Source organism: Leptodactylus fuscus, chromosome 5, assembly GCF_031893055.1.
Source record: "Leptodactylus fuscus isolate aLepFus1 chromosome 5, aLepFus1.hap2, whole genome shotgun sequence".
Lineage (NCBI taxonomy): Eukaryota > Metazoa > Chordata > Amphibia > Anura > Leptodactylidae > Leptodactylus > Leptodactylus fuscus.
Genome location: NC_134269.1, coordinates 211,078,343 through 211,095,814, shown reverse-complemented (window position 1 = coordinate 211,095,814; position 17,472 = coordinate 211,078,343). Strand labels below are relative to the sequence as shown.

At 38.8% G+C, this 17,472-nt stretch overlaps 1 protein-coding gene across 1 annotated transcript in view; it reads left to right on the top strand.

Moving 5' to 3' along the window:
- Positions 1 to 17,472, top strand: part of TMEM178B (transmembrane protein 178B) — a 160,977-nt gene that overhangs the window by 51,210 nt on the left and 92,295 nt on the right. The window contains exon 3 of the mRNA XM_075275240.1: positions 5,070 to 5,183. Coding sequence (XP_075131341.1) covers positions 5,070 to 5,183 — 114 coding nt within the window. The remainder of the gene's footprint in view (positions 1 to 5,069; positions 5,184 to 17,472) is intronic.

Below are 17,472 nucleotides of genomic sequence, written 5' to 3'. Positions count from 1 at the left end.
TGAGGGTTCGACTGGATCCTCCGAGCAGTCTTCTCCTTGCAGCGTCCCCACGGCGCCTTTCGGCTCTTCATTCACACTGCTAGGCATCGGGCCTGGGCAGAGCCGACTGCGCATGCCCGCACTACAAGCGTACATGCACAGTCGGCTCTGCCCAGGCCCAATGCCTGGCAGAATGAATGAAGAGCCGGAGGACGACGCGGGGAAGCTGCATGAAGAAGAGTTCTAAAGGTAGGAGAAGAACCAGCGTTGATTGGCCGACTGTATAGCATTTGGCCAATCAATGCTGGTTCTGCATTGAACTTTTACATTCGAACAGCAAGTGGTACTCGATGGAGTACGAGTATTTCGAATACCGTAGTATTCGATCGAATACCTACTCGATCGAGTACTACTCGCTCAATAATGACCTATCCTTAGGATCTTTGTTTTCCTCAACTCTTATGAACATTTTTGTCTTTTCTAAAGAGTCTCGAAAAGGCCCAGCTTCAATGTGTCATCCATTAGAATTTTTGAAATTCTTTTGACTTTTTTACTCATTTTTCTCGGACACGTTAAGACGGTTGAATAACCATCCTGTGTATTATTGATCAATATTGCTTCTAGGGACCTCCACCTCTAAGTTCAGTAGCCGAGCTGTGAAGAGCCCATCAGTATTAGCAGGGATAGTGATGATCATTTCTCTGCGTTGCTCGCTTTAATGAGGGACTATCCGCAGTAATTATCCCTCTTCTCTTCTAATGTTGCCAAGTCAGCTATTTACTGAGCAACCAGAATGACCCTTCTCCACCGGCTAATAAAGATCTGGTTTTGTTTTTGTGATTTATTGTGCAGTTAGATGACTCGGTGGCTTTTGTCTCGATTTTTGCTTGTATCGAAAAGCCTTTTATCCTAAGATAAAGCTCGTAGAGCTCACAGATATCATAGTGACTGGTGGGATTAGCCAGCCGGTGTAATAGTCTCCTGCCAAAAAAAATCCTGTCCAAAAATAATAATGTTATGGGTAAAGCAGAGGAGTAATTTGAGGCTTCTGGGCTTCCATAGAAAACTGTAACGCGCTCTCTGTCATACCATGTGTCATTTATAATACTAGTATTTTTTGGATAGAGGAGTCTCTGTATAGGAGTACTGCGGGGGTGGCTACCAGAGCCCCTGTGGTTGGATGCCAAAGGGTGCCAAAAAGCCACCTTGCTTAAGCTTGAATATATAGGCAAGGAAACTGACTCTTTGCCCAAGGTGAACAAAAACATTGAGTCCCCTTAGGCACTAAGACTTGGGTGCTAGTGCTAACTTTGCCACCCCAGAACACAATTTTTTGAATTTGCCCCCATTGGAGAGGTCTTTTATCGGGTTCCAAGGCCGGGATGATAACCAGATACAAATATAGTGAATGTAATAGACATTGTCCTTGAGCCTAGCTCTAGTGAAGAGTGCACTTGCTTAAAAAAGTTGACCACGTAAAGGAACCTACCCCATTACACCCTCCAATAAACACCGACAGATACCCTAGATCAGGGGTGCTCACACTTTGTCAGCATGTGAGCTACTATATAACATGACCAAGTGGAAAGATCTACTACCCACTTATTGTGGGCAGGGCCTGGGCGAGCCTGTGGGCGGGGCCGGTCATGTGGGCGGGGCTGGGCGGAGCGTGAGAGCAGGAGACAGAGGCGTTCTGTGGCCACCCAGGGATCCCCACTGTCTGCTTGCTCACAGCACAGGCTGAGAGTTATCTCTGGACACTCCCTCCATCCCTAAGAGCGGCCTGCAAGTGTCCGGAGTGCTTGTTCACAGCGCAGGCTGAGAGCCGACACCGGGGATCCCTGGCTGCATCCCGCGATCGACCCATACGTCCATTGCGATCGACTGGTAGATCGCGATCGACGTATTGGGCACCCCTACCCTAGATGGTCCATTAATGAGTTGTCCACATAATATTTTAGGAACCCATCCCCTTATATAAGTTGTCGCAGCTCTCTTCCATCTACCACACCGGCTGGCTCAGCTACTCCCTACTTGGTCCTTTACTGGTGCCAAAGGAGGGTCCGCACAGGGGCCACACTGCAGTGTCTACCGAGAGCCAAATTTTATCCAAAATTGATTCCGGTCACTTGTCCTCTGTTGCAATAATTGAGATTTTCCGTGCACCTCCGATGTCTCTGCCAAGAAGTCCTCTGCCCTCTTGCACTTTGATGCCGCTTATGTATATACATGTCCTCCGAATGTCTTCTGAATTCACTTAGATCCGAAAGGTCAGATCTTGTCATGTTCTGTAAATGTGTCACAGCGTTTTCTGTCATTTTACTGCTTTGGCAGCAAGTCTGAGTTTACAGCAGAATTTTATTAGGCGGCCATTAGGAATTCTGGTCAAGTAAAATAAAAATAAAAAAATAGAAGAAAAAAAACCCAACACACCACATAATACTAATGGCACCGAACATCTCCTGCCGCATATAACAGAGTTCATTTTATTCTTAGAAAATATAATTCAATGACTTCTGGTATAACAGGTTTAATAAAACTTTCAGGCGGAGGCCATAAATCTATTTTAAGAGGCCATTGTGGGTGTTTTTGTTTCCCTTTTTTTTTTTTTTGATTGCGACATGGCTGATGTGAGTGATACCATATACAGGATATTCCTTATCTAGGATACGTCTAGACTCAGGTTGTTTGTAAGTCTATACCCCATAGGCCGATGATGGTAAATTCCCAATTTTGTCTCTTCTACTATAATTTTTGAACATAAGGTCCATACGAGGAGTGAGAAAGTGAGACTGAGCCCCCGAGTGGGTCCAGAGGGATAGACCGTGACCGGGTGAACTTAGTGGTAGAGGAGATGATCTGCCATACTGATGTGAAGGGTGATGAACTACCCCATTACCTGCCAGAGGGGCTATGGCCCAGATCATAGCCCTCAAAGTATGTAACTATTGTATTGTTGTCAGGACTGATAGATAGATAGATAGATAGATAGATAGATAGATAGATAGATAGATAGATAGGAGATAGATAGATAGATAGATAGATAGATAGATAGGAGATAGATAGATAGATAGATAGATAGATAGATAGGAGATAGATAGATAGATAGATAGATAGATAGATAGATAAGAGATAGATAGATATATGATAGATAGATAGATAGATAGATAGATAGGAGATAGATAGATAGATAGATAGATAGATAGATAGATAGATAGATAGATAGGAGATAGATAGATAGATAGATAGATAGATAGATAGGAGATAGATAGATAGATAGATAGATAGATAGATAGATAGATAGGAGATAGATAGATAGGAGATAGACAGATAGATAGATAGATAGATAGATAGATAGATAGATAGATAGATAGATAGGAGATAGATAGATAGGAGATAGATAGATAGGAGATAGACAGACAGATAGATAGATAGATAGATAGATAGATAGGAGATAGATAGATAGATAGATAGATAGATAGATAGATAGATAGATAGGAGATAGATAGATAGATAGATAGATAGATAGATAGATAGATAGGAGATAGATAGATAGGAGATAGACAGATAGATAGATAGATAGATAGATAGATAGATAGATAGGAGATAGATAGATAGGAGATAGACAGACAGATAGATAGATAGATAGATAGATAGGAGATAGATAGATAGATAGATAGATAGATAGATAGATAGGAGATACATAGATAGATAGATAGATAGATAGATAGGAGATAGATAGATAGATAGATAGATAGATAGATAGATAGATAGAAGATAGATAGGAGATAGATAGACAGACAGATAGATAGATAGATAGATAGATAGGAGATAGATAGATAGATAGATAGATAGATAGATAGAAGATAGATAGATACATAGGAGATAGATTATAGATAGATAGATAGATAGATAGATAGATAAATAGATAGATAGGAGATAGATAGATAATGAGATAGATAGATAGATAGATAGATAGATAATGAGATAGATAGATAGATAGATAGATAGATAGATAGGAGATAGATAGAGAGATAGATAGGAGATAGATAGGAGATAGATAGATAGATAGATAGATAGATAGATAGATAGATAGATGATAGATAGACATTTATACTACAATTCCATTTATCATTGACTTACGCGGCTCTTAGTACAGGTAAATAATTGCCGACCTAGAGAGAACCAGGAAACATGTATTTTTTATTGTATTTCTATTCTATAATACATGGACAGATTATCTCACGCCCTCGCCTCCCTATAACACCCTCTAGTTATTATACACCTAGATGATCAATGCTAATATACTAAAACTGCTGGGTACAGGAAAAACATGAGAAAATATTGAAAATCCATAAATTGTATGTTTTCCTGATGCATCGCAGTCAATAGTAGATGTCACAGTATCGGCCGGAGAATAAAATATGTGGCCGAGACCTTTGTTGTTTGCTTTGTTTGCAAATTCTGTGACCGGGGTTTAGGGTCTTATATATCATTGGTGTCAAATATCCTTAATTTCTGAGTCCATATCAGCAAAGACTGACCACAAACATTCTCTGTAGATCTTTATATAGGGATACAATCGGAATGAAAAATGAGAGGCTTATTCGCCTGGTCAGCCATTTTACAGAACCATTGAAATTGATGGCCTCATTGATTATATATATATATATATATATATATATATATATATATATATATATATATATATATAATAGGGTTGAGCCGATCTTGAGATTTCAAGACCGATTTTAAAATCCGATTTCCGACCATTTTCCAGCCAATCTCAATCCTGATCGTGAAATTTACTCTCCGATCGGAATCTGATCTTTTCCGATCCCGATCCTCAACCTTAGTCAATGCTTCTCTATGGGAAAAGTCACTTTTAGGGTTGAGCCGATCTTGAGATAACCTCCGACCTTGATCCCGCTGGAAAAGATCGGGTCGGAATTCTGATCGCAATCGTGAAGTTTACTCGATCACCAATCGGAATCCGATATAGAGATATAATAAATGAAATCAAATGTATAACAATAATAATGAATGATAAAGATACACGTAATCATAGTTGTCTTCTGTTTTCTTCCTAGGGGACATTGAGCGATGCTCGTTCATCAAGTATCACTATTCCTCAGCCACAATTCCCAAGAACCTCACGTATAATATCACCAAGACCATCCGGCAAGACGAGTGGCACGCTCTACGTAAGTACCTGGCACTTACCCCTGGTATTGCCCTAGCTTTGACATGGTGTCAATTGGTTTCGGAGGATTTGGTGAATCTGTGTTGATAATGATACTTACTAATTGCTCTTCCTGGCTTGGTGAGTAAGAGCACCAGTGTTAGATTTGATGGAAATGTTAATCCTCATCTTCTGTTGCTGTTCATACTGTCTCCAATGGATGGTAAATTCAATTTTTTTTCCTTTGGTGTTTTTGGAGTCCAGATGTCATGTGGCGCCCCCACTGGGCCTGCACTAGGAATAATACAGTATACGGATTTCTTCTGGAGTATTCTTTTCGGAAAAACAATGCAAATAGTTTACGTATCATCCAGTACTATTCGTTATAGCAGGTCTTGAACTTGTCATTAATTCCCTTTCCAAATTTTGCTTTTTTACTGTTAACTCTCAGTCTGTTTGCTGAGGTATTTGGGTTCCCCTGAAGTGTTCCTTGCTCCTTTCTCAATACCTCTCTCTATATTTTACCATATCTTGCATTACCTTAGATATAGAGATAGGTGAACCGATTTGTTTCAAGCCTGGTTTGATCCGAATATGCAAAATTGTCGGATATTCGTTTCGGACTAACTGAAATGGCCACCGTGACATGCATTGCAGTAGATTAAAATGGTCTGAGGTTTCTTCAGGCCCAAGTGCATAATAGGTGGAGTTGCAGGGGAGGTAAAAAAAACCAAAACATTATACTTGCCTTCCCTCACCTCTTCTAGGCCTCTTCATGGCATCTGGCGCTCTCCTGGTGACGTTATGTGCCTGGGGCCACCACTGAGGCACATGGGCACGCCGAGAGTCATGACATCAAGCGGCTCGAAGTGCCCATGTGACGGCTGAGACCCAATCACAGGTTTTAGCGGTGACCCTAGACACTTGACATCCCCAAGGAGACAGAGCGAGAGGAGTCCCGGAAGAGGTGAGGGACGGTGAGTATAAATGTATTTATACTCACCCTATATACTCCACCTTCTATACTCTGGGGTCTGAAGAGACTTTTACAGTATAATAGTTTCACTTCCATTTCTATCTGAACTTGTTTGACCCGGAACGAATCAGGGAACGGAAACAAAATGAATGGTTCGCCCATCTCTAAGTAGTTACATCAGATCTTGTATTCTTATCATTAATTCCCTTTCAAAATTTCGCTGTTTTGCTGTTAGCTCTCAGTCTGTTTACTCAGGTTTTTCCTGTTCCTTCCTCCTTTCTTAATACTTGTGTGCATGTATATATATATATATATATATATATATATATATACATTTATTTGCCCTTATCTTGCAGTAATATTAGTTCCATCAGATCTTGCACTCGTAGATCTTGTTTCACAATGATGCTGCCTTACTGTTAGCTCCCAGTCTGCTTGCTCAGGTTTCCCCCCAATGTGTTCCTTTCTTCTTTCTCAATATATATATATATATATATATATATATATATATATATTATATTCGAGTATAAGCCAAATTTTTCAGCCCAGTTTTTGTGCTGAAAAAGCCCCCCTCGTTCCGTTGGGAAGGGGTTAATAGGAGCACTGCAGATCCCCTATATTCAGCCAGGCTGAATTCCAAGTGGGGTAAGAAAAAACAGTTCTCAAGCTCAGGGAAGGGGCAGACAAATAACCAAAACACCCCCTCCCCTTCCCCAGCAACTACTGCACCCAAAAACTCCGACTATTTTAATTTCTAAAATTTTCCAGTAGCCGCTGCATTTCCCCCCTAGGCTTATACTCGAGTCAATAAGTTTGGTAAAATTAGGGGTCTCGGCTTATATACGGGTTGGCTTATACTTGAGTATGTACAGTATAATATATATATATATATATATATATATATATATTTATGGTATATATTTGATCTTATCTTGCAGTAATATTAGTTCCATCAGATCTTGGCACTCTTAGATCTCATTTCACAATGATGCTGCCTTACTGTTAGCTCTCAGGCTATGTGTTCGGGTATATTGGTTCCCCCAGTGTGTTTTTTGTTCCTTACTCAATAATTATGGAGATATTTCACCATATATTGCGGTAATATTACTTACCGCACATCAAGTCTTGCACTGTTACCATTAATACCCCAATATTGTGCTGCCGTTCTGTTAACTCTCAGGCGGAATCAGAATTTTTTAAGCTCCACCATCTCTCTGTACAGGATTGGACCCAAATGGCCTTATAAATGCCCCTTTATACTATAAGGCTAGTGTGATGTAAGGGTGTTATGAGAATATTTTTGTGCCCATTTTACGTCCAGGTGTCCAGGCCCAACCATGGGTCTAATGAACCGCAATGACAGCAGGCTAGAAGTCTCTGATGCTGTCAGTTTGGATCATTAGACTTGTGCTTGGGCCTGGAAATTTTATACAGGTGAAACGGGTCTATTTGTGGTCCATTTCATGAAGCAGATTCCAAAACATCGGAGCGCCCCCCCGGTGGGCCTCTGCATTCATAGCACATCCTGGAGTTCTGAGTGTTTTTGGAGCATAAAATCTGAGTAGAACAAAGATAAAAGTAAATCTAAGAAATATTTTATGAGCAAAAGCTGCGCTTTGATGTGCTGATATTTTATTGGATTTAACCAATTTTATGCTATCGCTTTCCAAATAGTTTTGGTTCAGAATCCCCTCCCCGCTTTACGTTTGCAGCTTCTCTGTAGACAAGTGTGTTTGAGTTGTTTTTTGTAGTCTTTAAAGCAGAAGTTTTTTCATAGTGTAGGTGAAGATATGAAACTTTGTAATATACTTGACTAAAGAAAAGCACCAGTTTCTTCACTAATTTACCTCCTTCTTCCACTGTTCACATTGTTACAATAGAAGTCTATGGAGAGGGGGAAGAAGAGGTGAGATCCTCAAAACAACTTGGTTATCAGGAATTACTATCCCACCTTCATCTTCTCCATTTAAAGCTGTAGATGGCCTCATATCTTTGTTTCTCCTCCTTCCCTTTCCCTCTCCATAGACTTCATTGTAAACTGACGCTGCTTGTGTATGGAGCACAGACCAGAATCAGATAAGAAGTAAATATAGAGATACTAGCTAAAGGAACAGGCACTTTATATTACAAAATATGTTCTCCTTCGTCTGCACTATTGACTAATGAAAAAACAAATAGGAGTTTACTTGCGCGTTAACTATCGATATGCCGCAGGTCTGCATAGGAGCTCTCTACACAAAACGGTATGATGTTTTTAAGCAAGGCGGTTTACAATTCTTATATTTATGACACACTAAAAAAGTTGGCAGCAAAAATCGTCATACCCTTTAACCCCTTTAACCCCTCATAGTCTTCCTGTAGGCCATATTTAAAGGGCACCTATGTAGCTATTCGAATTTTTTTGCCTTCGGTCAGCCTTTCTCCGGTGTCTTTGGATACTGATTTCAGAAAATAAGGCACACTCCTCGGGTCGGGTTCCCTCCGTACTGATGTTATTGCCATTTACTTTAGATGATTATAACGCATTAAGGAATTCAATTTTCTCAGAACAATATTTTAATCAGTTTACACCATCACCTTCATCCTCGTACAAGACGCATCCAATTTTCTCTGGCACTTTCCGGCTTGTTATTGGTGAGTTTCAATTAGATTTCATTGTGGGTAACATGGAATCTGTAGAGATGTGTACGATAGAAGACGTACCCCTCCCCTACTCCTAGTCAATCGTACCCCTCCCCAACTTCCCCTTCATGTTTCGTCTTATCTTTACAATTTCCTCTGGCAAATCCACCTGTCTAATGAGAAGATCTTACATTATAAGCACTCTCTCATTCTTCCACCCTACCCCCCCCCCACCACCACCTCCTGGTCGCCGACCTACTCGCATTTTATACGAATTTTAAATCTGGCAACTGAGACGCAGCAAACAATGTCCTTTCTCTGTTGTATTCCTTAAGGAGCCTGTGATATTTAATATCATTTAAGGGTTTCTTGTGTTTCTTAGTTCACCGGAAGTTTAATTACTGATTTCAATATTAAGACGCTAAATGGCTTAGACTAGAATAGATCAAAAGGAATTGGAAGCGGCGGATAATTTTGGGTTCAAGGTCTTTTTCCGGAAGGACTCATAGATCTCAACTATTCAAAATTTCACACATGAGACAGAGGGAAAATATACATTTTTGACTAATTTATTCAACTTTTAAAGGGGACAGTTCGGCTTTTAAAAAATTGCGTTCTGTGGTTTTGTAGATATTTTGTGGGCTTAGTGTTAAGTGAGTTAGCTCTTATGTATCAGGCCTATTACATAAATTGTATGGAAAGTTAGAAAAAAAAGGTTGTTACTTGCAGTTCCTCAATTCACCACTTTGTAATGAGCAAGTGTTTTACATAGACCTCAAGGCAACAGCGCCACCACCAGTGGGATCCATCAGTTACGTTAATGATAAAACATTGTATTTACTAATATGGGTTTTTCTTAGCAAGGACTGCAGGGCAGTGCCATCCCCTCAGGGACTCAGTAATCTGCCGCCTGAGGCAAGGGACTCATTTTTCAGTCTGTCAGTAACTGAGAAACTGTCTTGGTATAAAACCCACATTATGCAGTAAAGGCTTCTGGGAAAATCGGGCATGATGTTCAGGGTGCCTCCAATAGAGGGCAGCATAACAGAGGCACTGTCTCCCTATTTACATCTTGGGAGATAGATTTGCATATTCCTCCCATAATCCCTTGCAGTGGAGCAACTATGGCTGTATAAGTCTCCACAAACCTAATAGGTGGTCTCTCTATAAGGAATGACATTACCCCCATAATCATGACAGATAACATTACAGACTTTGTCCGCACTTGCATGATCAGACTAGATCTGAATAACTGGACTCAGAGCATAAAAACAAAATCAGGAAAAATCTCCATGAATTTAATAAAGCCAGATCTGGCCAGGAGTTGCAGTGAACCTGCGGTTCTCCCTGCGGTTCTCTCTGCGCTGGATCCAATAAAAACAGTTGTTTGTCCTCATCTCATGCCTAGTGTGAAAACCTTCAAAGGTGGACTCTGCAGAGCCGAACTGCCTCTGCCATACACAGGATATTAATAGCCCCCCTGATCTCGCAGCCTGCGCCATTGATCCTTAAAAATTGAAAAACTATTCCGCTGAAAGAGCAGGTCCTGATTGACAGGCGGGCGCTGGTACGAGGCGGACACACAGCAGAATTTAGAGTGGAAGCGTTAGAATCTTTAGGAAGCTCTTTACGTCTGCAAAGTGAATTCCTGTCTAGACATTTGTTTACTTCTTTGCGTATGTGATTTGCTCGGCCTTTTGGGGTTTCTCATGTTATGATGTTCTTTTCCTGAGGTGGTAACATAGAAGCAAAATAACCGCGTAACTGTTTATACTGAACGCAAGCACCTGCTATGGAAATAAAATGTTAAAGTCGAGCAGAGGGTGCAGCTATTTCTAAGATTTAGGGCTGAGCTATAATAGCATATGCTATTTCATCACAATGAAATTCTATAGATTTTTTTCCTCTAAACTATAGAATCTGTTTCCTAAGGAGGATAATAAAAAAAATATATATTTTTTGGTACTGCACTTTTTTTTCCTCCAAAATCTACAGAATAAATGTTTCTATAAAAAAAAAAAAATTAAAAAATAAATTCATTCCCGTCTCATACTGTATCAGGTACAGATTTCAATTTTTTTTTTGGAATATAATGAAAAACTTAAAGCATTTTTTTTCCCAGCATGCACTACACTTCATTCATTTATATATTACATTTATTTATATATTTTTAATTGAAAAAGTTCTATTTTAAAAATAATTATTTTTTTTTATAATTTTTTTTATGTTACCCTTTTCTATTATGCATTTATTTTTTTAAAGAATTATATAAAAATAATCAGTTCATTGTTAGAGATGAGTGAGTACTATTCGAAACTCCCGTTTTGAATAGTACGCACCCATAGGAATGAATGGACGCAGCCGGCACGCAAAAACAGCAAACCAAACTAATTAATACAAAATTTTTGAAGAAATTTCAGGCTATCACAATACCTAAGAGATCCCAAAGTTCTCACTCATGCTCATTTGGACAATGGGACTTGTCCGACCTTCATAAAACCAACAAAAAAATTTACACATTATGTACATTACCAATTCCATATTTTTTTACTTAGCTCTATAGAAGTAAAAAAAAAAAAATCCCTACTTGATTATGGATGGTTCATTTTTTTGTATTGTCTGAAAAATTTTAAAACCTAATAAAATTTTTGAATAAAAAAAAATCCCTAGAGTATAATGTAAAGCCCCCCAAAATTATATATTATGTTATAATCTATTTATTTATTTTTAATTTTTGTAACTTCATAGTTTAATTTTTTTTAGTTCTATTTTTTTTTTAATTTCATAGTCTATTTTTTTTTAGTTCTAAATTTTTTAACTTCATAGTTTAAATTTTTTTATTTATAATTTTTTTAACTTCATAGTGTAATATTTTTTAGTTCCACATTTTTTTAACTTCATTGTTTAATTTTTTTTTAGTTCTACCCTTTTTATATTCATAGTTTAAATTTTTTTATTTGTAATTTTTTTTAACTTCATAGTGTAATATTTTTTTCATTCTAAATTTTTGTTAACTTCATAGTTTAGTATTTTTTTTATCTCCAAATTTTTTTAACGTTATCGTTCAATATTTTTTTTAGTTCTAAAATTTTTGCTAAATTTTGTTTCAACAATATACTATGTCACATACATTCTTAAAAACAAAAAATTGAAGGAAATATACATTACCATTGCCCTTTTTCACTAGACTGTGTTGTACACTTCACTATTTTTTTCTACATAAAAAAATATAGTGAGAAAAAAATAAAAAAAAATAAAAAAAATTTGCCTAGTCAAATAAAAAATATTAAACACATAAATCTTTCACTCTTTTTCAACGATGGCATAAATATGAAAAAAAAAATTTATACGGAAACTTTATACCTTCACGTATCGCTTGTTTTATTCCTCTCAGCCATAGAAAGCGTTAAAGTCTTTTTACGTATTGGCGACCAGACCTAGTGAAATGTTTATGCGCTGAATCCTCCAGGTGTGCGCAGGCCGGATCTGCCGGCGTTTATCTGCAGACTTTTTATTATTTTATGGAGAGGGTAGAAGAACAAGGGAGGAGTAAAATTGACTGAGAAGAATATTGGCTTTCCATTGTTTAGTGTCTGCGGTTTCCGCATATGATAAAATGTATTATTTGTTTGTGCCGGTAAAATGGAGATTGCAGTAAGTAGTCACAAAGCTATCTCAAAATATTGCCGGGGGGCTACGGTAAAATGAGTATGGGGACTCTTGGCTACCCCTTTACAAGGTCATACCAATGAGCAGAAAAGTATTAGAGTCCTATGGGCACCTCAACGAATCATAGTGGTAGAAGAGTTAAGGTAGGCCCGAGCCTTGTTGTATCCCCCAACCCTATATTGTTTTTATGCAAGTACAGCCACAATAGCCATATCACAGCCACAATAGCCATATCACAGCCACAATGCCCTTATGACAGCCATAATAGCCATATCACAGCCACAATGCCCTTATGACAGCCACAATAGCCATATCACAGCCACAATAGTCATATCACAGCCACAATAGTCATATCACAGCCACAATACTCATATCACAGCCACAATAGTCATAGCATGGCCACAATAGTCATATCACAGCCACAACAGCCATATCACAGCCACAATAGCCATATCACAGCCACAATAGTCATATCACAGTCACAATAGTCATATCACAGCCACAATAGTCATAGCACGGCCACAATAGTCATATCACAGCCACAATAGTCATATCACAGCCACAATAGTCATATCACAGCCACAATAGTCATATCACAGCCACAATAGTCATATCACAGCCACAATGCCCTTAGAACAGTCGCGATGCCCTGATGACAGCCACAATGCCCTTATGACAGCCACAATGCCTTTATGACAGCCACAATGCCCTTATGACAGCCACAATGCCCTTATGACAGCCACAATGCCCTTATGACAGCCACAATGCCCTGATGACAACCACAATGCCCTGATGACAGCCACAATGCCCTTATGACAGCCACAATGCCCTTATGACAGCCACAATGCCCTTATGACAGCCACAATGCCCTGATGACAACCACAATGCCCTTATGACAGCCACAATGCCCTGATGACAACCACAATGCCCTGATGACAGCCACAATGCCCTTATGACAGCCACAATGCCCTTATGACAGCCACAATGCCCTTATGACAGCCACAATGCCCTTATGACAGCCACAATGCCCTTATGACAGCCACAATGCCCTTATGACAGCCACAATGGCCCTACTTGACTCAATCCCAGGACAACCCGCACTAAACTTCATATTTTCTCTATTACTAAGCAATAATATCTGACAAATTGAGAGAGAACAATTAAACTTTTATTAAATAATATTCTTACGGTAAAAAACCAAAAACATTTACAAAGGGGAGGAGCTTCTCTAAAGGATCCATCACTGGTCTTTTTTGTTTGTTCAAAATAAAACTTTATTTAAAAACATAGAAGTTAAAAAAAAAAGGTTGCCCCTTTTTGTAATTGAATGGTCACACTATGTAACATCTTTCTTCCAGACCAGGGGGACGGTTTTCATTTTTACCGTTTTTTTTTTTTTACAACACTGCCTGAAAGCGAAATCTGTCAGCAGTTCCTCAAGTCCATCATTCGCCCGGCTTGCTACCCACTAAGTGATTTTAGAATTACAGCCGGGTTCTACTACATTTATTTAGTTAGCGAGAGATTTACACCATGGGCTACGCGGTTATTACACAAAGAAAAAAAAAAAAGCGTCTTTATTTGTTCGTAAGCCTTTAATCCATTTACCGGGACGACTGGAACCATCGCTTTTATCCGGACACAAATTATAATTAAAAAAGCTTTTGATAATTTCCCAGAGCTCCCGACTGAAGTCCCTCTTGGTATTGGGATGGGATGGACATGGGAACCTCAGATAACGTGTTCACGTTTGTAAGTGAAGAGATAAGGCGGAGAATCCCCGAGGATGAGGGATCTAGAAAGTTCTATCCGTCTGACAAATCCGCAAAGTCATTACAGTCTCCCTCCACGGCAGTCTGAACATGCACGTAGTATAATTAGTTTTATTCACCTTTGTAGAGTTCACAGATCTTTCTCTTCTTCCAGGTTCCCTTTAGAGGATTTGGAAGGAAGTTTTAGTTAAAGTTGCTTGGAAACCAGTGTTGTCCGGTCTGGGTGACCACCGTGACAGAGCATCGACTGTTATATGTGCGGTACATGAGATGCCTACTCTGTTTAGGTCTATCGTACTCAGGTAGGGTAATATAGGAAAACAGGATAAGTAATGTAATGTATGTACACAGTGACTGCACCAGCAGAATAGTGAGCGCAGCTCTGGAGTATAATACAATAAGTAATGTAATGTATGTACACAGTGACTGTACCAGCAGAATAGTGAGCGCAGCTCTGGAGTATAATACAATAAGTAATGTAATGTATGTACACAGTGACTGTACCAGCAGAATAGTGAGCACAGCTCTGGGGTATAATACAGGATAAGTAATGTAATGTATGTACACAGTGACTGCACCAGCAGAATAGTGAGCGCAGCTCTGGAGTATAATACAGGATAAGTAATGTAATGTATGTACACAGTGACTGTACCAGCAGAATAGTGAGCGCAGCTCTGGAGTATAATACAATAAGTAATGTAATGTATGTACACAGTGACTGTACCAGCAGAATAGTGAGCGCAGCTCTGGAGTATAATACAGGATCAGTAATGTAATGTATGTACACAGTGACTGCACCAGCAGAATAGTGAGCGCAGCTCTGGAGTATAATACAGGATAAGTAATGTAATGTATGTACACAGTGACCGTACCAGCAGAATAGTGAGCGCAGCTCTGGAGTATAATACAGGATAAGTAATGTAATGTATGTACACAGTGACCGTACCAGCAGAATAGTGAGTGCAGCTCTGGAGTATAATATAGGATAAGTAATGTATGTACACAGTGACTGCACCAGCAGAATAGTGAGCGCAGCTCTGGAGTATAATACAGGATAAGTAATGTAATGTATGTACACAGTGACCGTACCAGCAGAATAGTGAGCGCAGCTCTGGAGTATAATACAGGATAAGTAATGTAATGTATGTACACAGTGACCGTACCAGCAGAATAGTGAGTGCAGCTCTGGAGTATAATATAGGATAAGTAATGTATGTACACAGTGACTGCACCAGCAGAATAGTGAGCGCAGCTCTGGAGTATAATACAGGATAATTAATGTAATGTATGTACACAGTGACTGCACCAGCAGAATAGTGAGCGCAGCTCTGGAGTATAATACAGGATAAGTAATGTAATATATGTACACAGTGACTGCACCAGCAGAATAGTCAGCGCAGCTCTGGAGTGTAATACAGGATAAGTAATGTAATGTATGTACACAGTGACTGTACCAGCAGAATAGTGAGCGCAGCTCTGGAGTGTAATACAGGATAAGTAATGTAATGTATGTACACAGTGACTGTACTAACAGAATAGTGAGCGCAGCTCTGGAAGTTGCACCCTCCCCCATTTATGGTAAATGTTTTCTATATGGCAAAGCCCACTTTATTTTAATTTCTTTTCATTTTAATTTCTTGAATTTCTAATTCATTGCCTCCTCCTCTGCTCCAGATCTCGGTTGTGCTGGGCCTCCCCTGCTGTCCTTCACCATCCTCCCTGTGGTGTAGCTGTGCTTAGCTGGAGGGGTCTGAGGAAGGTAAATCAATAGGAAGATATCACATACTGACAGGAGCTGTACTGCAGGCCCTGCATGCTGAACCCAGACCCTGAATAATTCAGGATGGCCCCAGTAATTGTATTCCATGGCGAAAGCTGGAGGTCATTAATGTTTCACGGAGGACCTTAGCACTGAGATGCCCCCTGGGTATTTATCTCACAACCTGGAATAATTTATCACTTTCCTTGGTGCCGGCCTAGAATCTCCACTGCTACATGTTAGGGATTAGGACCGAAGATGGGATCACATATTAATCATTGATAGACAATAGATACATTATAGATACAGAGATAGATAATAGATAAATAATAGATAGATAGGAGATAGATAATACATATGTAGATAGATAGATAGATAGATAGATAGATAGGAAATAGATAGATAGATAGATAGATAGATAGATAGATAGATAGATAGATAGGAGATAGATAGATAGATAGATAGATAGATAGATAGATAGGAGATAGATAGATAGATAGATAGATAGATAGATAGGAGATAGATAGATAGATAGATAGATAGATAGATAGATAGGAGATAGATAGATAGGAGATAGATAGATAGATAGATAGATAGATAGATAGATAGATAGGAGATAGATAGATAGATAGATAGATAGATAGGAGATAGATGGATAGATAGATAGGAGATAGATAGATAGATAGATAGATAGATAGATAGGAGATAGATAGATAGATAGATAGATAGGAGATAGATAGATAGATAGATAGGAGATAGATAGATAGATAGATAGATAGATAGATAGATAGATAGGAGATAGATAGATAGATAGATAGATAGATAGGAGATAGATAGATAGATAGATAGATAGATAGATAGGAGATAGATAGATAGATAGATAGGAGATAGATAGATAGATAGATAGATAGGAGATAGATAGATAGATAGATAGATAGGAGATAGATAGATAGATAGATAGATAGATAGATAGATAGGAGATAGATAGGAGATAGATAGATAGATAGATAGATAGATAGATAGATAGATAGGAGATAGATAGATAGATAGATAGATAGATAGATAGGAGATAGATAGATAGATAGATAGATAGATAGATAGATAGGAGATAGATAGATAGATAGATAGATAGATAGATAGGAGATAGATAGATAGATAGATAGATAGGAGATAGGTAGATAGATAGGAGATAGATAGATAGATAGATAGATAGATAGATAGATAGATAGATAGGAGATAGATAGATGGTAAGGGTCTGAGTGAATGTATGAGACCCCTGTGAGACCTCCGCTTACATCTTTCTATAGATATTTTGCACTCGGCTGTTCGGTGCTGGTTCGGATTTACCATCTTTCCGTGCACTGAGCGCTAGACTGACCGTAATACTATCACATTGTCATATTACATCACTGACAGATCTTAGATATGAACTGCACTGTCTTCTCTAACATCACTACATGAATGGACTAGATACTTCCCTCCTGAAACACTCTGTGCTGCTCTGGGGACCTCT